Here is a 24,476-nt window from a genome sequence, read left to right on the forward strand (position 1 = left end):
TAGGCAAAGGCATTTTTTTTTCTTTTTTAAGCACAGTTAACTGTACTCAGAATCCTCTGCTGTCATGCTGTGACCAGTATGAAAGCTCTAATTGAGGGGAATTGAACTATAGTGTCACAATGACTGATTTCATAACTCCAAAGTATTTAGGAAGTGGTAATTTTAAAGTATAAGATGCTGTTATTTTGGGAATTACTTTTTCTTTCTTGTTTTTCTTCTATTATCTTAAAAAGGCTTTTTGCCATGTAGCTTAGGGTGGCCTGGGACTTGGTAGATTGCTCTGGGTAGCCTCAAACTCATAATCCTCCTGCCTCAAGATTAAAGTTATGAATATGCACAGTCATCTGGAATGATTTTTATATTTGAATCTCATGTCCTTATAAAAGTGTCTAGCTTTGCTGTTCTGTGTTTTGTCAACTTTGGCTCATTTTCTTATAGTAGGACAGTTTAATTCCTTTTCATTATTTTAATTTTTGAAAGATTTTATTAACACTGATTTTTACGTCATATTTCAAATGTCATCTTTAACAAACAAGAATTCAAGAAGGGAATCTCTCTATGTACATAGTTTTTTTTTTTTTTTGCCAGTCCTGGGCTTGAGCTCAGGGCCTGAGCGCTGTCCTTGGACATTCTCAAGGCTAGTGCTCTACCACTTGAGCCTCAGCACCACTTCTGGCTTTTTTCTATGCATGTGGTACCGAGGAATCGAACCCGGGTCTTCATGCATGCTAGGCAAGCACTTTAACCACTAGGTCAAACTCCCGGCCGTCTATGTACATAGTTTTTAGAACATAATTAAAATTAAGCTGAGAGTTAGTATGTCATAGATACCTATCAGTCTATATGACATATCTATAGAGTAATATCCCATCATAGATTTTTATGTCTATGTAATTATGTTTATATCTCCAAGACTGTGTAATTCCTTATCCTTTAAATAATCTTGAATATTAAAATGGAGTTTAACAATTGTTTGAATGTCTTTCATGTAATTATTCTAATTTCAAGTATACAGATATATTTTACTGAACATTTGTGGTTTACTAAAAAACAACAGGCTAGATTTATTTTTTGGTGTAACTGAGGGTTGTATTCAGGGCATGATGCTTGCTAGGCAGGTGTTCTATTTCTTGACTCATATCCTTGGCCCTTTTTGCCCTTGTTATATTTTGGATTGGGTCTTAGGGTCTTATATTTATGCCTAAGATTGGCTATTTATACTTTATGTAGCTTGGATCCTATACACTGTACACTGTGTCCAGTTGTTGATTGAAATGACGTCTTACATTTGTGCCCAGGCTGTCTGTGAACCTTAATTCTACTGATTTCAGTTTTTGAGTAGCTAGAATTCTAGATGTGAGCCACTGGCATCTGCTTCTATATTTGATTTTCTATGTTGATGATTGGTCTAGACTTTATTGAGACCTAACTATGTGCTGAGTATAATAATATTCTTATTAGTAGTTTTTGTGATTTTTATGAATTTCTGGGTTATTTGTACTGAAGTTTGGAATATCTCAAGTACAAAAGTAGAGAAGAACATAAAAATGCTTAATTTTGTTTTGAGTTTTAGAGGTAACCTAGATAATTTTTGGCTTTCTATCCTTTAATTTATCCTGGTTATTTTACTTTAAGAAAGAGACTAGGGATGGCTTTTTTTTTAAATCTCTATGAGGAGTATTCGTGGGCCTGGGAGTTTGGCCTAGTGGTAGGACGAAGACCTGGGTTGGATTTCTTAGTACCACATATATAGAAAAATCTGGAAGTGATGCTGTGGCTCAAGCGGTAGAGCTCTAGCCTTGAGAAAGCCCAAGGACAGTGCTCAGCCCTGAGTTCAAAACTGCCCCCCCCACACACATAAAAAAGGAATATTCACAATATATTTGTTCTGCTAGTTTTTCGCCCCCTTTAACAGGCATTGTACTATTGCCAAATAGTTATCATTTAAGTGATGAGTTTATGTGCCTTATTTATACCTGTATCTTTGTTATAGGACTCTCATACTGCTATTCCTTATATATTTGTGTATATACTATTTGAGATTACTTGTATTTTTTCAGTGCTACTTTTGCCTATGTTGTTCTTAAGCCTAGGAAGCCTTCCTTCCTTAGTTTCTCTGCTGGTCAAATGTGTACTTGTTCTCTAATGTTTTTTTCTCCTTGCCCCCTAAGGGTTACTATTTAATGAGGCACCTGGCAGCACTTTATGTATCTGTATCTGTATTCATGTATGTATATATGTTTGTATGTATGTACACATGTAATATATATGTATGTATGTGTATATATATGCATTAATTATTCCTTTTTACTATTACTGGAAATAGGGTTTCAGCTAAGTGTTGCACATTTGCTTGATGATTTACTTGCTCTTCAGCAAATGGCTATCACTTGAATCATATCTCTATCCCACTTCTAGCATTAAAAAAAATCACATCCTAGCTTTCTTTTGTTTTCTGTTTTGCTCAATATGAAGTGATGTTTGCTATCCTGATTTCCAACAGACTTAGTATTTGTAGTCTTTAGTAAATGCCTCTTTTCCATTAGAATTAATCACTCCTTCTTCTCTGCTTCTAACTGCAGTGCTTTCCCTTGTATCAGTACTTTCCCCTTTGGGGTCACTTTAAACTGATTTCCTCATTGTCTGAAGGTAAAGAACAAATTATATTTTGTATTTCTTTCTTGGCATACACAGGTAGGATTTATTGGTTCTTTGACATGAAATGGACCTAGAGAAGTTAGTACTAGTGATAATGAATTATATTCAGATTTTTATTTTATTCTGTAAAATTATCATTTTTATGATATATATATATGTTCTCCTTCAGCCCGGATTTTACTATGAAGTCTATATTAGTGCTGAGTTTCATGGTGGTTATTGATATTTAACTTCTGTCCCTGTGGTTACAGTGAAATCTCAAGTTTAGACTTGTGGTCCATAGGGTCATTTTCAAGGCTGACCTTTTGATTTTATTCAGGTTTGTCTCTCTCTTTTTTGTGTGTGGTGAATTGGTTCCCCTCCTTTTCTATATGAGTCTGCTATATTTCTATATGAGTCCTCCTATTCATTCAGATTCATTATGTGATGTAACAAGTATAGGGTAAATGATGATTGTTATCTCTGTAAAATGATTCAGGGGCTGTGCAGTGATAACCCTAGCCACTCGGAAGGCTGAGATCTGAGGATTGAAGTTCTAAGTCATCCTGGGCAGAAAAATCCATGAGGCTCTCATCTCCAGTTAATAAGCAGAAATGAGGATCTGGAGTGGTAGAGTGTCAGCTGTGAGTGAATGAGAACACAAGGCCATGAGTCTACGCCCCAGTACCAGCATACACACAAAAGAGGATGTAGCTACTAACACAGTTTTGCATTTATTTAAAAAGTGACAGCATGGCCCTATGTAATAGCACATGACTACAATCCTAGTGGATAGCTGAGGCAAGAAGACTGACTTGAAGGCAAACCTAAACTACATAGAAAGTGAGATTACTTCAAAAAGACTAGGGGAAAAGAATCTCCTCCCAAAACAATCCCCCCCCAACAAAAAAGATACATGAAATTGTTAAATGTTCTACTTTTTGTAAAGCCACAAATAATCTTTCACAGCTACTTTTGCAACATTTTTCAGACCCTCCCCCCATTCTTCAATCATCATGGCTCTCAAGTAAGGTTCAAGGGCACCTGTTTATATTCTACTATACAGTTAAATATTCTCCTACTTCAGCCTCCTGAGTGCAGGGATTGTAGACTTGTGCCACTATACTTGATTGAGATATTACAAACATTTTGTTCTTAATGTTTTGTAATATTTTTTTCTCTTAAGATAATTGGAATTTACCAAATTCTATAATGGATTGACTGTAGGGGGAAAAAAGCTCATGTCCTCACTTTAAGAAATTGTTGAGTAACATTTCTGCTTTTGTTTGTTCTTCTAGATTATTTGAAATGGGAAGTATAACTTGTTAATTTCTTTTTTATTTTCATAATTTCTCTTTGCTCAGTTCTCACTATATTTTTTTAGTCTAAACACCTTTGCTCTCCAGTTTCTGCTACACACCTTGAATATAGTATGGATTTTATTTTAATTTTCTATTTAATTTTAATTTTTTGGTGGATCATTGGCTTGAACTCAGGGCCTTGATGCTGTCCCTGAGCTTTTGTGTTCAAGGCCAGTGCTCTACCTCTTTGAGCTTCAGCTCCATTTCTAGTTTTCTGGTAGTTACTTGGGATTCATTGTAGATAAGAGTCTCATGGATTTTCCTGTGGAGGCTGGCTTTGAACTATGATCCTCAGCTGCCTGAGTAGGTAGGATTATAAGCATGAGTTACCTCTGACTGACTAATGTATACTTGGTAACTCATTTCTGCTTTAGGGTTCTGATACTTAATGTTTTAATAAACACTTGTTAAAATGGATGCCTGATGACCTGATAACCATTACCATTTAGTTAAAAAAAACTAGAAACACTTAAAGATACTGTTTATTGCTGTTTAGGATTTTTTTCACATACATTGTGACATAGTGTCTTTTCAGAGTAAGTTTCTAAGGTATCACATGTCATAATAGCAAGCTGCAGCTTGCTGGAAATATGATGCTAGCACAGATGGATAGTGGAGAGACGGCTTACAGAAAGTTGAGGCGGGCTTAACATAGGTAAATCAAAATCTCAAACTCCTATTGTTCCTTCCACTTTTGCTTGACCACCAAATCACAGAGAATTAGAAGTGAACTTCTCCACACATTTGATGAGGGGATACAGTAAGATGAAGAAACTTTCTCAAAAGTTTTTTTCCCCGAGTAGTAAAGCTTTACATATATACTGATCAGCATAGGTTCATTTTTTTCCTATTAATATAACTCTTATATTTGGAGAAAGTTCAGATTTGCCAAATATAGTTGTGACCCTTTAAAACATTTTTTCATCCAATATTAATGTAATTAAGTATAATATGAAGTTTAATTTAGTACTTTTTTGAACTATGATGATGCAAGTACACATAAATTCTGAGAACACTGATGTGGAAAAGGTTTTATTTTTAATGAATTCAGATCCTAATATGACAGAGAGAAACATGATCACAAGATGATTTTATAAGTGATATGATGTGATTAGTACATATAATGTCTTGAAATAACAAGTTATCTTTTCATATACATGTATAAGTATAGGAGTAAGAAGGAGATAGATGGAGGAGGGCAGGAAAATAATAATCAAGTTTTAAAGAAGAACATTTTGAATTGAGTTTTGAATAATGGGTACAAAGTTAGCTTATTGGCCAAGGAATTGAGAAGTTTTGCATTTTAGTTATAGGTACCAGCATGTATCCTGAGAGTACCACTAAAATGAGATGTGTGGGAAGAATAGGGGAATTGCTAAGAATGTAAAGAAAAAAATACAAGTAGGGGGAAAAAGCTAGAGAAATAATATGGGAAGGAAGGAAAATCGGGTATCTCAGAAGGACAGATGATGTATACAAATCATATCCTAGAAATATATGACAGATGTGTTAAATATTAGTGTACCTATATGTGAGATGATGAGTAGAATATTTTTTTTCTGAGTACTTTCACAAATTAAACTTTATACTTCCCAGTCAGAGACTGTCGTTCAAAACAAAAATTAGTGAATGTAAAAGTAAATTTTCTTCTCACCACATCTCCTTTATGGAGCATAGAACCAGGCACAAGGTAGATTTATAATATTTATGGAAAAATTTGTGAATTCTGTGAATTGAATCAGATAGCATGTAGTTAACTGGTACACTGAAGCTGAGAAATTAAATGATTTTCACAAACTAGAAAAAATTTAAGAGTTGAAGTTACTGTTTTGTCTGAATAGTAATTGCAAATTTTAAACTCAGGCTGCTATTGTTGTTGTTGTCATCGTCATCATCACCATCATCATCATCATCATCATCATCATCATCATCATCATCACCAAAATTTTTCCTGTGACAAAGCAAAAGCCAGAACATACTGTCTGCAGACTCTTCTGTTTCTAGTGTCCTTTAGTTGGTATTTTCCTAATCTTTCATCTCTTTTCTAGTTTAGGAACCCGGTAATCTGTATTTGTCATTGTTGCTGATTTAGGAGCTTAAGTTGGTTTCATGTAGGCAGATGGAAAGTTAATCTTTAACTGGATTTAATGAAGTAGAAAATATGAGAATATTAGATGGACTACAAAGGAACCCAAAATTTTGACCCTAGTTCTACAATTGGTGCTTTTTATTTTTTTCTCTCTCTCTCTCTTTCTCTCTCTCTCTCTCTATATATATATACTGTTCTTCCCTTATGATTTGCATTAAGTGACTAGAGATTTTTACCAGCTCTGAAGCTCTTAAAGTTTTCTCTGCCCTGTAATGTAACTTGTTTTCTTTGCCTCTTGCTTTTAATACTTGCAGAAATAACTTTTGTTTTGAAAATATAGTATCTTTCTTTGAAAAGCTTTAATTTCCTAAATTATTACTATTTGTTTTTGAGATTTCCTTTGTTTTCAGGGGTTGACTAACTCCAGTTAGTGTGAAGTAATCAATAGGAAATGTTTTGCTACTCAGATATTCTATGTAAGAATGACTTAAAGTTTTGTTTCATCTTACAGCTTTTTAGTTTTAGCTATTTAGACTTACAGAGAAAAATTGAAAAATAGAGTTGGAGTATAACTTTCATCTCTCATCTCCTAATGTTAGCCATGGGGTAGTGATCAAAACCAGGAAATTAAGTTTAGTATAGTACCTTTTTAATGTCTGTATTGGCTCTTGCCTGGCCATTTCATTTAGGACTGGTTTTCTACTACTCCATTTCTGGATTTGTTTCTGGTTAATTGGAAATAAAAGTCTCACAGACTCCTATGCCCAGATTGGCTTGGAATATAGTCCCAAATCTCAGCCTACTGATTAGCTACGATTGTAAGTGTTAGTCAGTGACTATCTGATTTTTTTATGCTATAGAGGGCATATGCTTAATATATTTTTAGAATAAATTTTTGTATTTGGGTTGACTTCTTTGTGTTTTTTGTTGTGAGTTTTAGCACTACTTGTTGAAAAGACGTTTCTGCAGGGAATACTTATGTGCCTTTCTTGTAATCAGTTAACGGTATTTGTGTGGGTTTATTTCTGAACCATGTGTTCTATTCACTGGTCTGTGCATCTTTTCCTTTGCTGTCTTGATTCCTGTCTTGTTTTGTCTTGGGGTATGTCCTCTCATGTACAATAAGGAGTTCAGTTAGTTGTTCTCCCTGGTTCTTGTGTGGGAGCCTCTATCCATCTTCAGAATTTTTAGAGTAACAGAAGTATCTTTGTTCTTGGTGGGCCCTGCTAGCTTATGCTAATCAGGTGACGGCATGGGGGCAGGCAAGTTATGTCAGAATGACCAAATATGTGGAGGACTGGGTTTTGAGCCATATGGTATAATCTAACTTTTGGGGAAGGAAGAAAAAGGTACTGGAGATTGGTTCTGTCATGTGGGCAATAATTCAGTTCAGTCTATGTAAGGAGAATGACTAATAAAAACCTTGCACATGTTATACCTGGTCAATAATATTCTTGTGTGTGTGCAATTATGTGTCATGCTGCAGAAGGGTGACATGGCCTGGGCTGATTTTGTGTAGACATGGAAGGTTTATATTTGGACTCATCTCAGAACTTGTGCTGTTTGTCACATTTTCAGGTTGTCATGATTTATATCCTTTTTTTGCTATAATAAAACTATTAATGTACTGCTTTTTTGAGTTGTATGAATTATTCTAGCACATTATCACACCCAAGGGAGAAATAAGTACCTCTGAATTTGTAGTCAGTTGTTCAGAAGTACAGGTACCCTGGGAGCTTCTCAACTTGCAGCTGGTATTCGAAGTAAAGACATTCTGTTTCTTTAATTTGTGATGTGTTTCGTATAATTCTAGATAGTTGTAGAAATCCTGGGATTTTGTTAGAACAACTCCTAGGCACTAGATTGTGGTTTGGTATGAGAAAAACTGATGAAAGGTAGACTTGAGGAACCTGTGATTGTGGGGTGACTTCCCAATCACTTGTGACATGAAATGTTTGACTGTGATCTGTTACTGAAGATACAAATTAAGGGATGGAAATGAAATTTTTTTCCTTCAAAAAAAAAAAGTTAAGGGATGGAATTTGGAAAGGGCAGTAGGCCCAGCTTTTCGGGAAACGCCTCAACTAGATACAAAAGGAATTGTAAAATTAAAAAAAAAACAAATATGAAGTTCAGGTTGGGTTCTGTTGGCTCATGCCTTTCTCCTAGCTATTTAAGAGGCTGAGTTCTGAGAATCGTGGTTCAAAGCCAGCTAGGGCATGGGAGTCCATGAGACTTCTATCTCCTGTTAACCCCCGAAAAACCAGAAGTGGCAAAGTGGCTCACCATGGTAGAACAGTAGCCTTGAGCTGAAGAGCCCAGGCCCAGAGTTCAAGCCCTATGACTGACGAACAACAGCAACAAAAACAAAAAAAGAAGTTCATTGATAATTATTACCTGTAAAAGCAATAAGTGAAAGTCATAGAGAATGCTGGAGCCCCTGAAGTTGAACCAAACTAGGTTTCAATCAGTCTGAGCCATGACCACTAGCCTCAAAGCCACCCATAGTGGGAAAGGTTGTTATAGTGCACTGGAGAGTACTATTCATGGCTTCTGATTTTAAGGAAGGTAGTGGAGAGAACAAATCAAGATTGTACTGAAATCAGAGGTTATAGTATAAAACAGTTGCCTCGCTTTGTGGCCCATTCTCATCAATATCCTGAACTATCTTTTGCTGACTAATTTTGAAGCTGACTAATTTTTTATTGTAATTAATAGAAGGGTTATATTATATTTGCCAGATAGAAGGTGCATTACTTCACAAACATTGCTACCCTTTCTCATGTTTTTGTCCCCATTTCCCTCTCCCACCTCCTCCCCTCTTCTTGTTTTCCTCCTTCTCTATCCTTTTCAAATAAACATATATACAATATATCAGATAACAAGATAAGATACTGTAACAATATGAGATAACCAAGGGACAATACAGTAGATGAGAAATAATATAGTTTGGCTGGGAGTTTGGCCTAGTGGTTAAAGTGCTTGCCTAGCATGCATGAAGACCCGGGTTCGAATCCTCGGTACCACATATAGCAAAAAGCCGGAAGTGGTGCTGAGGCTCAAGTGGTAGAGCTCTAGCCTTGAGAAAGTCCAAGGGCAGTGCTCAGGCCCGGAGCTCAAGCCCAGGACTGGCAAAGAAAAAAAAAAGAAATAATATAGTTCTTAATAGAACAACAATCAAGGTATAGAAACAATCTTGTTTGTATATCTTGAAGGTCCTTTCATTTAGCCTCATCCTATGTGGCCTTATGTATCTAGGTTTTGCTTATTGTAAACCTCTGCTAGGAGAGTCCAAGGTTTATACTAATTATGACAAATGAAGGAAACCACTGGGCCTATGTTCATTTGAGTCTGGCTTACTTCTCTTAATATGATTTTTTTCCCAAGTCTTTCCATTTCCTTAGAAATGGGGTGATATCGTTCTTTCTGATGATATGAAGCTGACTAATTTTTATTTTAACTTTGATTCCTACACAATGGAAGAAAAGGTAGGGTTGATATAGGATATAGCCTGGGATGGTATTTCAGTAGATTAGTCAAAGATTTATATAAAAAAGGCCTTTATTTGAATTTAATGCTTAATATCATGTACTTGAGTGGCTAACATGGTCATGGGCTACAGAAGAGACATTTCTGAAACTCCTGGACCGAAGGCCCCATGCACTTTAGGTGAAATCTCAATTGGGGTAGTGATAAATACTGAGAGTATAGAAATATATAGATTGATTTGATGAAATTTAATTTTATGACATTTGAAGATGAAAGATGGGGATGAAAATTGATTTTTTAAGCAAGTTTATTTATGTAAAGTGGTTGCTTTTTTTTCTTTTACCTAAATGGATATTATGTCGAACTAGGAAATACTTTCCCAATCAAAACTTGTTGAATGGGTACAGAAAACTACTGTACATATAAAAGTTGATGGAATTATTATGTATGAAGTCTCAGAATAATAATGCCTCCATCAACAATATTTATGATTACTGAAAACAATGTGGAGGCTAGTTCCTCTTTTCCCTAACAGATTACTTTCTTTCAGAAGGATTATGTCATTAACTAGAAATACTTAAGTTTATGTATATTGTTTTATTTTTTATTTTTAGGGTGATTCTTTGAAGCATTAGTTGTAATTTTGGAAAATTGGAAACAACCCAAACATCTAAATAATAGTCATACGACCTAAGAGTAGCATAGTATAAGGACTTAGTAAAAGAAGGGATATGAATGTTTAATTTAAACTGAAATAATTATGCCATTTTTTAGAAACAGGAGACAAATATGAATATATTTACCTTCCATATGCGTGTAGAAATATATTATGCCATTACAGATAATTCAGTAATTGGCTGTGTCATTTTTCTATTTTGATAACAGATGTATATAGAATTGCAGTGTTAACCAAAGGTATATTTTCAAGTGATTTCATAAGTTACCTGAGCACTAATTTAAGTTTAAAAAGTTTTCTTTTAAGTTGGATGAACTTTACATAACATAAAAATATTTTAGTGGCATTTAGCTCATTGAAATACTTCATCCCAACAATCTCTATGTAGTTTGAAAACTTTTTTTATTTTTTGGATGTGGAAGGCAGCTTTGTCCTTGCAAGGTAGGAACTCTACCATCTCTGGCAGTTCTAAAACACTTCCAACATCCCAAAGTGAACTTTAACCATATTAAGTAGTTATTTCTACCCACCCTAAACCCCTCTACCTCTGGAGACTACTAATGTGCTTTCTGCCTCAATGGATGTACATAATTTACATAAAGATAGAAGAGTAGAATGGTTTAAAATTCATCCATGTTGTAGTATGTATCAGCAATCACTCTTATAAAGCTGAGTAATGCAGTCTGTTTTTGAGCACCTGTTTTAAATTTGAGGGGTTTTATATGTACATATAAAATTTCTGAGTCATATGGCAGTTAATTCTATGTTTAACTTTTGGAAGAACTGCCAAACTCTCCTAACAGCTGAGTTATTTTACTTTTCTATTAACAATATATGAAAGTTCATATTTTCCCACATATCTGCCCACATTCTTTGCTCCTACTTTTTAAATAGCTATTTTTCTGGGTGGTAAATTGTATTTAGTGGTGTTTTTGGTTGCATTTCTCAAATGATGTCCTGTTAGCTGTTTGCATATCCTCAGAGAAATATCAGCTCCTCTGCCTAGTTTTGGCTCGTTTTCATGGTTGAATTGTAAGAATTTCATAGTTGAATTTGTGGATACTGGTTTCATCCGATATATGATGCACAGATTTTTCTGTGATTCTGTTAGCTGTCTTAATTTTCCTTGTAATTTCAAGAAAGTACACAAAAAGTTTTAATGAAATCCTATTTATTATTTCCTTTATTATTTATAATCCAGATTTCATGTCCTGAAAATTCAATGCCAAGTACAAAAGTCATGAAGATTTGCCCTTTGCCCTTATGTTTTCTTCTAAGAATTTTATGTTGTTTTTTCCTTTTAATATTAAGGCCATTGTTTTATTTTGTTTGTTTGTTTATTTGTTTATTTTTTGGGTCATGGGGCTTGAACTTGGCTTGGGCACTGTCCCTGAGCTCTTCAGCTCATGGCTACCACCCTACCCCTGGGCCTAGGCTTTGTCCCTAACCTCTTCAGCTCAAGTCTACCACCCCTACCCTTGAGCCATGCCCCACTTCTAGATGTTAATTGGAGGTGAGTCTCAGGTCCTGTTGTGCCCAGGCTGGCTTTGAACTTTGATCCTCAGATCTCAGCCTCCTGAATAGCTAGGATTACAAGTGTGAGCACTGAGTCCGGCCTGGCCATTGTTCCATTTTGTGGTTTTTGTTTGTGATGTGAAATAATGATCCAAGTTCATGCTTTCATCATTAGTTGACAGCTTTATAGATATCATAGATATCATTTCACTGCAGTGGACTGTAAGCTTTCTGATGGACGGTGTCATTGTTCATCTCACTGTGGGTTCCCGACATGTGACATCATTTCTCTTTCTGATTTCAGAAAACCTTAGACTTTAAACAGTTTGAATAATGTCTTTGTGTGGTTGCTGTTTATATCTATAATCTACTGTGGCTTTTTTCTAGTTTAGAAAGCTTTAGTCTTCTCATCTCATCTTGTCTTCTTTCTGTATTCAGATTTGAACTCAGTGCCTTGTGCTTCCTAGGCAGTCAACTACTTGAGCTACTTTTTCAGCTGTCTTTAGTTTATTATCTACGCCGCATCTCCAACTGCCTTCAACTGGCAGACTTTTTGTCTTCAGAATTTTTTTAAGCCTTCTGTTGCTTTATTACTATTATCTTCCTTATGAATCTAATGTATGATTTCCTTTGGATCTTTGTATATATTCAAAATAGTTTTTATATAAAACATTATTTGGCAAGCCTACTGCTTATACTTTTTATCTACTTAAAATTACAGATGTGAGCAAATATTCTTGACTTCTTTTTTGAGATAATCACACTAACTTTTGATAGGCCTTCCACCTTTTATGTAGCTAGGATTATAGGCATGAGACATTATGACTAGTTCCTCCCACTTCAGATATCCTTTTTCTCACTTATGCGAATCTCTTTCTTAACAAAAATATTGATTAATAGATATTTTATTTCTGTCCTCAAATTTCCTTAGGCTTTGTTTTTCTTGATTGTGGGTTTTTTTTTCCTCTGTGGCCTGAAATTTTATATGATCAAGCTCATTCTCTCTCTGGTTCAAATTGGCTATAGAAATTCCCTACTAAGGTTGCCTTTTGTTTTCTTTTGAGGAACAAATGAAGCTTTCAGAACAATTTTCACAGTATCTGGTTCCAATAGGAATGCAGTAATTATAAAGTACATCTTTATAATTTTGCTCTTAATTCTTAAGATTTGCCAGTTTTTGAGATTTTTAATTGTAAAACAAGTTAAAATTTACCATCTTAAACAGTTTTAGGTGTATATATAGTTTCATAACTTTAGCATTCAAATTGTTAATGCAACCAATATCCAGAACCTTCTTATATTACAGGCTGGATATTATTATTGTTCTTAATTTAAGGCAGAGTCTCAGTATATATCTCAGGCTGGTTTCAAATTCTCCATTCTAGTCCTGCCTTACTTTGTGTCTGAGATAACCACCATACTCCTGTTGTATTTTGAATATTCTTTTTTTTCTCCCCTAGTTCTTGATAACCATCATTTTGGTTTTTGTTTCTGTGAATGTAACTGCTTTGCACTCATCTTATTAGTGGATTCATACAGTATTTGTCATTGTAAGATACCTTATTTCATTTAACAATGTCCTTAAGAATTACCCTTTTTCTTTGAGATTATGTAGTGAGCTGGCTACTAGTAGCTTCACTCTGTTACCCTAGCTACTCAGGAAGCTGGGAGATCCAGGGATCATGGTTTGAAGCAAGATCAAACAGGAAAGTCTGTGAAACTCTTATCTCTAATTTATTACCAGAAAAGCCAGAAATGGAGTGGTGGCTCAAATGGTGGAGTACTAACCTTCAGCACAAAAGTCCAGGGGCAGCAATCAGGCCCTGAGTTTGAGTCCTAGGGTGGGCAATTAAAAGACCGAGTAATATTTTGTTATAGCTACATATCACCTTTTGTAAGGTTTATTTAGTTCACAATTTTGGAGGCAGGCAGGGAGGCTTAGGATCTTGGTGTCAACATCCTTTAGCTTCTGGTGAAGGCTTCATGTTAGATCAACTTGAACAGAAAAGTAGAAGGTGGAACAGCCACACACTGAAAAAGTAGAGTATACGAGGTTGAGTCCAGGTGCTAGGTGCCAGGTGCTACCTTGTTAACAACTGGCTCTCTAAATAACTAAATTTGTGTGGAAAGTACCCAAATCCCCTTCTGAGGGTGGTACACCTTTGGCATGATTACATCTTAGAGGCCCATTAACTTTCAGAAATGTTATGTTGGAAAAAAATTTAACATGAGGAAAATGAAACTGTGACTCAATGCTAGCCTTCAGCTTAAGAGCTCAGGAACAGCATCCAGGCCCAGAGTTCAAACCCCACAACCAAAAAAACACATGAGGTTTGGTGGAAACAATTCACACTCAAATCATGAATATAAATATTTCTTCAAGATTCTGTTTGCAGTTCTTTTGTTTGTATACATAGAAGTTGTAGTTAGATTTTTCTTGAACTGATTCTGTCTTTTCTGTCCTATTAGTCTTGGGGAGGTCCTTTTTAGAAATTCTCATACTTTACTGGTGTTGCTAGTAATGGGATTAGTGGTGAGACTACTTATTGATGGTTTCCTTTGGTTCTTTGCATTTATAATAAAAATTAAAAAATCAACATTTAGTAAGTTCAGAGCTGAGGTTTTCCTCAGATATGTTTCAATAAATCTCTGTTTTAGTCATGTGTGCTCTGGCATGCCTGATATGTTGGCTTGTGGTTACTTAGTGTTTTGTGAATATTTCCTTGAATGTCATAAGCCAAATGTAATCAAAATTATAAGAAAAGAGGAAGGACACACACACACACACACACACACACACACACACACACAGAATATATAAGTTTGAGCAGGAGACAAACCCTAAAAGACAAAAATAAAAAGACAGGTTGACTCTGTCCTGGGTTACACTTCCAGTGCTTGCTTCCCTTTGTGCTCCACTGAGCCAAGGAAGTGGAAAGCTGTCTCAGGTTCTCTTAGATGTTTACTGAGAGTAAGGTGCTGCCCTGCATTTTTGTGGCTTTCTAAATTTCCCCAGTATTCATGGCAGCATTACCTTGTCTTTTCACTCCAAGCTTTTATTTTAAAAAATCTAATATGATTTACTCAAATAGAATTTACTCAATAACATTTTATATAGTAAAATTTAGTGAATTTTGTCCCAGAAAGCTAAGATTTAAATTCTTTTGTGAAAAGAATTTCAGTCTCTCAGCTTTTGGTCATCAAGAAAGACATGGTAGAAATAACAATAAATAATTTAATGCAAAAGGCCAGGTAACTAATGGGATAATCAGTATATTTTTTCATATTTATGTTTTGTTAATATTGTGATAGAACAATGAGTGCATATTATAAAAATAAGTATAATGGAAATTCAGTCTACATTATTCAGTATAAACAGATTTGAAGCTCACATCTCAGAATGAAAAGATGAAAGAATTTCTCACATAACTAAAACACTTTTCTAATGACAGCAACAACAAAACAAGTTTAGGGTGAAGATAAAAGTATGAGGGAGAACCAGGTTACCCCCAGTTTTGGAGAGAAATTCTTCCTGGCTTTTTTTCTCCATTTTTTCCACATTCTGTTATGTTTGTCATCTTTTGCCACAGGTGACTCTTCATAGTTCATTTACCTTACATTGTTTTTGAGGACTGCCCTAAGCTTTTCTGCCCCAGTGAATTCTGAATTACTTCTGGTAACCTCAGACTGGTTAGGGCAGACAAATAATTCTTTGTGAGTAAAGGCTTCAACTTTGCCCTCTGGAACCAATGTTTCTGGAGGGAGTGTGCTGTCTTCAAGTATACAGTGGAGCGGAGAAGGGGATGATGGGAGGAGCCTAGAGAAGATTCTCAAAGCCTGTTTTTACATTGTCCTTTTTTTTTTTGGTTGGTTGCACTAAATTTGTTTTTTCATTCAGTTCTGACAAAGTTGGTTATAAATTGCTTCATGATTTTTCAGTGTTGGAGGAATGAGCTTAGCTTTTTTTTTTTAATTAGATCACTGGATTTTGTAGAAACGGAACTTTGGGGGATCTGGAGATGTAGCTCAGTAGTAGAGCGCATTCTTGTGGAGGAAACTGCATTAGTAATAAAGCTTGACAGCAGCTTTGGCTGCTGTTAAAGACACCAATGTTAACTTCAAGGCCATCTGAGTTATTACCACATGTTTGATACTGCCTCACATTTACTCTTGTTCAATCAAATACGGTCATTTGAGGTTCTTCATTTGCACTGTGTATTTTCCATTTGGAAAATGGAGTGAAGCAAGAATTAATAGTTGTGTGTTGACTAGGCTTGAGTTACATTGGTGGCCCATCTCATGTGGGCTAGTCACTGCTGTGTCCACATAGAAGAAAGTGACAAGGCCCGGAATTGAACTTGGGTCTTTGTGCATGCTAGGCAAGCACTCTACCACTAGGCTAAACTCCCAGCCGCCTGATTTCATTTTTTGTCTTTAATTCTCATGCCCCTTTCTGCTCCTGTGTTTTTTCTTGGTTTGCATGCATCTCCCTCTGAAAATCTGGCCTTTTTTTTTAAAATCAGTGATTTTATTACAAGAATAACACTATAGAAGTGCAAGGAATTTTTAAGTATTCTACCTTCTGCTAGAGTGTTAGAATTTAATTTTGAGGATTCTCAACTATTCTACGATACTTTAATGGCATCAAGTTCTGATTTTCTGAGTCTGCATTTGACATTCAGATTTATGACTTGACTTCTTTCTCTCCTGTTCCATTCCCTTGTTTCCATAACATCCAGACATTTTACAATACCTGCTTTGTAGCTCCAAATGGGCCCTTAGGTTCTTCTTTAGGATCTACTCATTTGTGAATCCTCAACTCCTATGAAGTAGCCTCCCACTTAATATCTATTCTGTGTGAAAGCAGAGATAAAGAGTGGGGGAGGGGAGAGATCATCAGAGGAATTTCTATGACTTCTCAGACATGGAAATGAAAAATCACTATTTTGGGATTCCCAAATGATCCCCAAATGCCCCATTACTTAATCCTATGCATTTATTCACACAGGCATTTTGAGAAAGAGAGAGTCTGCAGTGATAATACTTTCAGTGACTACAGAATGGATCTTTGATGGCAAAATTATTTTTCAATGTCAGCCTGTATTCTCCTCATTCCCCTTGACATTGTTGGAAAGCTCGCTCACTGCCCAGCTCTGCAGAATGTGTGTATGATTGACAGCTTGCCTGCAAGAAGTCACAGGAACAGTTCAGATGCATCCCCAACCCTCATCCATCCCAAGAGGGCAGATTATAGCATCACAGCTGAGCTCACTTCCAAAACCAATTCTCAGGGCTGGAAGTGTAGCCCATGTGGTTAGAGCACTTGCCTAGCAAGTAGTAGGCCCTGAGTTCAAACCCCAATAGTTAATAATGACATAACATGCAAAATTCTTCCTCAGCAAATGTGCATTTATAGCTAAACAAAATACAAATAGATCTTAATCACATGACAATACACTTACAATCTGAGACTAACCATCTGGTAAGTGCCCAGTATTTCCAAGTTCTGAGGAATTTTCTACATTTCCTTGACAAATCTCAGCTGAGTGTTTGTACTTTGATAACCAAGGTAGGTCAAATGCAAATGTGAACTGCAATGAGAAAAGTCATAGCAGCTATGATATAGGTTATTTCTTAAATTTGTTCATGACTAATGTTGAGAAGCAATTATAGGCTTTCTGAAGTCCCAACTGCCAGGAATGTTCAGAGCATAGGGTGAGGCCGAAATCCAAGAGGGAAAGTCTGTGGATGCAGGGTCATGTGGCAACATAATCCAAGGAGCATTAGAAGTCACACCAAGGACCAATCATAGAAGCATAAAGGGTTGCTAAACATGAAAAGAAATGCTTTCTAGTAATCAGAATTGTACCATACAGTGACATTCTATTTATTAAAAATCTTTATGTGCAAAGATCTGTAAAATAGAAGCAAAAATGATAAGCAAAAAATAGAAACCTAGCTGACAATAAAAATGACTGAATTATTTCATCCATATAAAAATGATTCCATAGCTACTGCTCTTGAAATTTTTGCTTTTATATTATCCACATTATAACTGAATTAAAAGTCACAACTGGGACTAAGCTTAAAACCTTGAAAGCAATATCATCTTAATAGGGATATACATATAAATATGTTTATGAGACAACTAGTTGATAGTAGAAATTGAATTCTAGTTGATTTTACTTTTGTACTCTGCCTTACATACTTTTTTTTTCTCTCTCTATATATATGGTGGGTCATGGGGTTTGAACTCGGCCTAGGCACTGGCCCTAAGTTCTTCAGCTCAAGGCTACCACCCTACTCTTGAGCCAAGCCCCACTTCCCGTTTTCTAGAAGTTAATTGGAGATAAGAGTCTCAGATCCTTTTGTGCCTGGGCAGGCTTTGAACATTGATCCTCAGATCTCAGCCTCCTAAGTAGCTAGTATTATAGGCGTGAGCCACCTCGCCCAGCCGTATTTTCTATTTTTAAGAAATTGTATTCTAGGTTAGTGGCTTACGCTTTTAATCCTACCTACTCGGGAGGTTGAGATTTGAGGATCCCAGTTCAAAACCAGCACATAAGTGACAAATCTGACTCATCTCCAATGAGAAAAAGGCTGGAAGTGGTGTGACTCAAATGGTAGAGCACCAACATTGAGTGAAAAGCCAAATGACTGCAAGTTCTTAAGCAAAGCCTCAATTCTGCCCCCCCCACACACGCACAAGCACATACACAGCTGTGAGACTATGTTTATAGAGAGATTGTAGGTATGTTTTCAAATTGAAAGTCAAAGTAATTTCTATTTCCTGGATCACGTTGGTAAAACACATGATACATAGTACTCAATAACTGATCTCAGCCACTGAGCTATGAACTGGCTGTCCACACTACCCTGACATAGGAGAGTGCTTTAGGAAATAAGTCACTTATGCAATATGCACGAATGGGTTTGCTGCATCCTGAGTCCCTCCCTCCCTCCCTCCCTTCCTTCCTTCCTTCCTTCCTTCCTTCCTTCCTTCCTTCCTTCCTTCCTTCCTTCCTTCCTTCCTCCTTCCTCCTTCCTCCTTCCTCCTTCCTTCCTTCTCTTTGGTGTTACCAGGGTTTGAACTCAACTTCACCCTTGCTGGATAGGTGCTCTGTCTCTTGAGGCCATATCTCTTAACTGTTTTTTGTTTTTTTTGTTTTTATAGGCAGTCCTGATCCCACTCAGCCAGATTCTTGGATGTTAATCCACCTGTTTTAGGCTTCCTGTCAAAGTGGAGTTAACTGGCTCAAGTGACCAGGCCCAGCTTTTCTGTTGAGATGTAGACTAATGGATTATTCCATCCTAGTTGGCATAAAATAGATTCTCTCCTAATATCAGCCTCTATGTTGCTCAGGATAATAGCGGATATCACTGCACCCTATTGAGAAGGGGTGGGGGTCGCAAGGACTTTCCTTCCCACACTTGGAACCTCAGTCTTCACATCTTCAGCCTCCCAAGAGCTAGGATTACAAGTGTATATCACCAGCACTTGACTGGCCCCTTTTATTGATTGAGACAATTGGGATTGGGACTCCATTATTCAAAGTATCAGATCCAGACCAACCATTAGTGACAAAGTATTCCTTTGGAAATCAAACAATTTGCTTTTGTAGTGCAGATAAGTTGGGGCTACAGAGACTCTCCCTGCATTGCACAAGCCCTTCTTTAGGCTTTCCATGGAGTCCTTTTTTTTTTATTGGTTCTACCTACACCTTCCCAAACAGGAGTGCTGTAGTGAAAGTATTTACAGACTAAGCAATCTTTCTTTGGGTCCTGCTTCATGCCATTTTTTTTCTTTAGGGTTCCCTTCCTTCTATGCTAATGATCAGGAGTAGGGTGAGGGGCAGCAGTCCATTTATCCAAGTCTCAAGCCCACAGGGCCTGATGGGCGCATCCTCCCCCAAGGAACAGAGGCAGCAACTGCACAGACAAAGGAACAGGAGCAGAGCTCCTCAGGCAAGCAACCTGAATAAAGTCTGGGTGACTACTCGTGCTTTGGATGGAGAAATAATATTCTCTCCATGATAGCTTTTTTTTCTCCTGTCTGGGCCAGTGTTTATGCCTGACCGACACATTTCTAAATAGCATCTAAGGGCAGAGGAAATGATGGAGTTTTTTTGTCTCTGAAAAAATTTTAAACACCAGGCTCTGCACGTCTTGTGGGGGCTACTTGTCCAAAGCCAGGGACTTCATAGGCTTGCATGCTTAACCTCCCAAATGTACCCATACTGCCTTCTAAGAATTTCATTGGATTTTCCCCCTGCTGAAGCAATAATAAGCACTTGGGGTTGCCATGGGGCTTCATGCTTGAGAAAAAAGGGAGGAATAAGACATGTAGAGCCTTCATCAAGAATCCCATCACTATGGGGCCGAGAGCATGGCCTAATGGTAGAGTGCTTGCCTAGCATGAACGAAGCCCTGGGTTCGATTTCTTGGTACCACATACACAGAAAAAAGCCAGAAGTCGTGTTGTGACTCAAGTGGTAGAGTGGTAGCCTTGAGAAAGCCCAAGGACAGGGCTCAGGCTGAGTTCAAGCCCCAGAATTAGCAGAAAAAAAAGAATCTCAGCACTATGGCATTCTACACAAGGATACCAGAAAGCTGGCTTTGTGTTCCTAATTTTGTGGGACTAAGCCTAAACCACAGATTTCCTCACTTTTAACTAAAGTAGTGCTAACACTCACTGCACAAGAGAGACAACTGGTTGACCTCCATACCACCAGGACTTGGCACAGAGCCTAGTGGTCCAACCTGGGCAGATATGTGTCCACTCGTGTAGAAAATGAGACATAGGCTGTCAGGCAGGTCTGGGTCTCAGTCTGTGTTCAGGACCCTGGGGTCCCCCAAGGCCATAGCAGGGCTTTATTCTAGTTGAGCAAGATGAAGGAAAGAATATCCAATGTAATTTAATTTTGTTTCGCAGCTCTAAACTTCTTTTGCTGCAATACAACCTAATACAATCAAATGCAACAAGCCAGGTACTGGTGGCTCATGTTGGTAATCTCAAAAAACTGAGATCCAAAGGTCATAATTTCAAGACAGCCCCTACACAGACAACTGGTCGACCTCCATACCACCAGGACCTGGCACAGAGCCCACGAGATTCTTATCTCCAATTAACAAAAAGCTGGAAGTGGAGGTGCAGACTAAGTTATAGAATGCTAGCTGATGAGCCTAAATTCAAGCCCCAGCATAGACCCCTCCCATTGTAGATTACTTCCCTCAATACCTCTTTCCAAACTATTTTAGCTATCCATTATTTTCTATAACTCCTGGTTAATTTTAGAATTGTTTTGTCAACTTCTACAAGAAAGCATGTGGGAAATATGAGGAACGCAGGGAGTCTTTGCCATTAGGGGGAAGTGGGAATTACTTATAAGGGGGTCACCTTTCTTCTTGTCTCTTTCATGCCCCCATCCAGTCTTTTGTTCTGTGGAGCAGTGGGAACAGGACCCAACCCTACCTCTTTGGCATCCCCAGAAGCCCCAGTTGAAACATCTGACAGACACATGCGTATAATGATGGTGACAAACTGAGTTCTGTGCCATGCCCAGCCCGCACTTCACACCTCACTGACCCCTGGACTGGCCCCTGTTGTAACTTTGCAGAGCAGCCCTCTGACTGCACTTAGCTCACAAGCTGGGCACTAGGCTCACTATTTTGCAGGGAAGAAGCTCAGGCTCAGAGAAGCTTTATAACCTGGCCGAGCTCACAATCTTGAAATGACATACTAGAACTTGAAATCAAGACGCCTGCATCATGCTCCGTGCACTTAAACGGTAAATGGCCGAGCCTTTTGCTCGCAAGGTACATTTAATCCCAGTTCATTTTTTACAGCAGTTCTTTCTTTCTCATGGGAAAAGGAGGCCCATGGTGTTCAAAAGTCACTGGATCAAAATCACAAAGCTATTAAATAGTCATATTTAGCTCTGATAGGGGAAGGAAGGTTAAAAGAGCTATGGCTGGGTTCTTCTCTTATACAATGCTGACATCTACTGGAGCAATGTACAAGCTTCCTTACATATGGATAACCCAGAAGTGAAAATCTCAGAGAACAGCAATTTCTAAGGTGTTCAAATACTAAAGGACAAGAATTAGAAAAATAATGAAGTGTGGCTGAGATGATATCTTTTAAATGAGAACACTCAGGTTTAGCTCTGAGTTTCCTGACAGCCAGGGGGGAAAGGAAGAAATTTACATGTCCATGCTGTCACTGCCCAATTAGGAACTGAACATCACAAGAGTTTTAATGATTCTTGGAATTTATAAAATAACCCAATGACCTCTGTTTGACATTCACTTACCTAGAAAAGCCAGCCTCATGTTTTCATGTGACAGGCTTGCCTCTTTCTTTAAGAACCCTGCATATATATATATATATATATATATATATATATATATATAGTTTATAAGCTGAGAACTAGTGGCTTGTGCCAAGCTACTCTGTAAGCTGAGACCCAGAGGACTATTGTTCAAAAACAGGCCAAGCAGAAAAGTCCTCAAGGATAAGGCATCTCCAAATAACCAACAAAAAGCTGGGCTGACTTTGAGGCTGTAAGTTCCAACTGCAGTAGCAGGAGCAGAAAAACAAATTTTATTTATAACTTTGTATTTATTACATATCAAAAGAAGTTATCTCCTATTGGATTATCAATATTAAGTTCACTTGTTTTCATATTTTAATATGTGACTTGTACATGATTTAAAATTGCACAGATGGCTGCTTTCTAGCCCATTAATCCCTGAAGTGCTGGCCCAAGCTATTATTCTGCCTCTCCCTAGCTCTAACTACATGAAAATGCAGGGTCCTCTAAAATCTGTTATCATATCACAGAATGTTTTCGTTCTTGTCCTCCACAGAGGGTTGCTTGGGGTTGGGAGAGGGAAATTTCATTGAACCACACCAAAGCTACATCAGAATGGGGAAACTTAGCTGCAACATTCAGTGTCACAAACAGTTTTGCTGGGGGCAGCAGGGAGAGGGGAAGGAGAAAGCAAAGGTAAACTGGGAGGGCCCCTCTTTTGACAAGTGTTCACCCATCCTAAGCAAAACAGTGTCCGGAACTCATCCCTCCTGTGGTGTCGTGTCCCCTACATCATGTACTAGGGAAAATATATTGGGTCAAGTTTCCCTAGTGTGTTATTGTTATTAGGTGCTTGCACCAAATAACAACCAGTGTCTCACAATCAAGTGGATATCTCCAGTCCCCTGGACACTCCCAATTGCAAGTTGTAATTGCCAGGTGTAAGGGTTGTCTCTTGGGCTGTGTGCCTCCCTCCCTCCCTTCCTGTCCCCTCATTGTGGTCTTTCCTTCCCATTGCAGGCCCTCAGGCCTCAGGCTGGACAGCCTGCCAACAGGACCTGCATTCTCAGGGCCTGCCACACGAGGGCGCGCGGCCCTCGCTCCGGACCAGACTGGCTTTCAAGTCTTTGTCACAAGCCTGTTTTTGTAGCTCATCGCTGTTTGCAGATCAGACTTTCTCCTACACTCCCGCGCCCCCGGGGGCTGTCTGGACACCCCAGGTGCGACATTGTTGTCAGAGGTCCCCTCGATGACTTTGTTTCCAAAGACACTGCAGCTTGGACAAGTAGGTCCAAGAGCTCAGCCAGGTCCAGTCCATTGTAAAACGGAAACTGCACCCCGAATTCTTCCTCCTGTCCCAACACGTTTTTCTCTTCGCCAGTCTTTCAGAGGGGAAAGTTCGCACAGGAAGCAAGGATTCCTGAGCCTCGTGGCCTAACTACGAGTGTCACAACTTTCCCAGGGAAAAGCTGGGGCCGAAGGCGCGCAGGCACAGACGGTGATGGCTGGCCCTGTACTTCCAGATTTGGCCACACGAGGGAGAACACGTTCAGCCCTGTACCGTCAGTAGCGACATGGGGATTATTACAGCTTGCTCTATGCCTCTGTGACATATGATGTCTCTGCCCTCTCACAACCCTGGGGAGGCAGGTGCTGGTATGTTTTTCAGTTCACGGGTAGGCTTCCAGTTGTAGGGGGTAGAGCAGGCCAGGAACAGCCCAGTGCAGGGAACTTGAACACCTATTCGTCTGCTCCCTGTAGCCTTAAGACCTATTCTTGCTCTCTGATTTCCTGTCTGCTGTGTCTCCTAGGCCTTGTGCACACTGCCAGTGGCACAGGCTCCTTGCAAGGCCCTTGAGACCGTTCAGGCTCCGGGGCTGTCAAGAAATAGCTCCATGCTCCCTTCCTTTCACTGACCAGTGATCACAGACTACTGCTAAGGGCATGCCACATGCAGGGCTTGGGGCTCCAGCTGTGAGGAGATAGGGAAGGAGTGAAGGAGAAATGGTTTTGCAGTCTCCTCCCTGCAGGGGTTTTCTACTGTGGCCCAAGTGAAGGTCTAGAGGTGCTTTATTCACCTTACATTATGGAGCACCCAGTTCTAGGCAGAAAAGAAAGGACACTTTTCCAGCTTCCATGACATTTCCTTTTTTTTGTTTGCCCTTTTGCTGTTTGTACCAGGATTTGAACTCAGGGCTTCCTGATGGACAGGATGCTACTCCAGCAATTGAGCAACCTGGCTTTTGTTAATTCTTTTAGATCTGGAGTCTTGAGGACTTTTCTGCCCATATTGGCTTTGAACTTTGATCTTCCAGATCTCAGCCTCCTGAGTAGCTGATATTACGGGTGTGAGCCTCTGACACATAGTTTATGAAATGCTATAGTGATGTAGATAA

General features: G+C 38.3%; 1 protein-coding gene across 1 annotated transcript in view; it reads left to right on the forward strand.

Annotated features, from left to right (window-relative positions):
* The window catches only part of LOC150039984 (serine-rich coiled-coil domain-containing protein 2-like), a 35,550-nt gene extending 11,554 nt beyond the window's left edge, over nucleotides 1-23,996 (forward strand). Inside the window, exons 5-7 of the mRNA XM_090327474.1 lie at nucleotides 18,942-18,975; nucleotides 23,101-23,300; nucleotides 23,892-23,996. Coding sequence (XP_090183600.1) covers nucleotides 18,942-18,975; nucleotides 23,101-23,300; nucleotides 23,892-23,996 — 339 coding nt within the window. The remainder of the gene's footprint in view (nucleotides 1-18,941; nucleotides 18,976-23,100; nucleotides 23,301-23,891) is intronic.
* Nucleotides 23,997-24,476: the final 480 nt, after the last annotated feature.

Source organism: Megascapheus bottae, unplaced genomic scaffold, assembly GCF_031878675.1.
Source record: "Megascapheus bottae isolate mThoBot1 unplaced genomic scaffold, mThoBot2.hap1 HAP1_SCAFFOLD_43, whole genome shotgun sequence".
Taxonomy (NCBI): domain Eukaryota; kingdom Metazoa; phylum Chordata; class Mammalia; order Rodentia; family Geomyidae; genus Megascapheus; species Megascapheus bottae.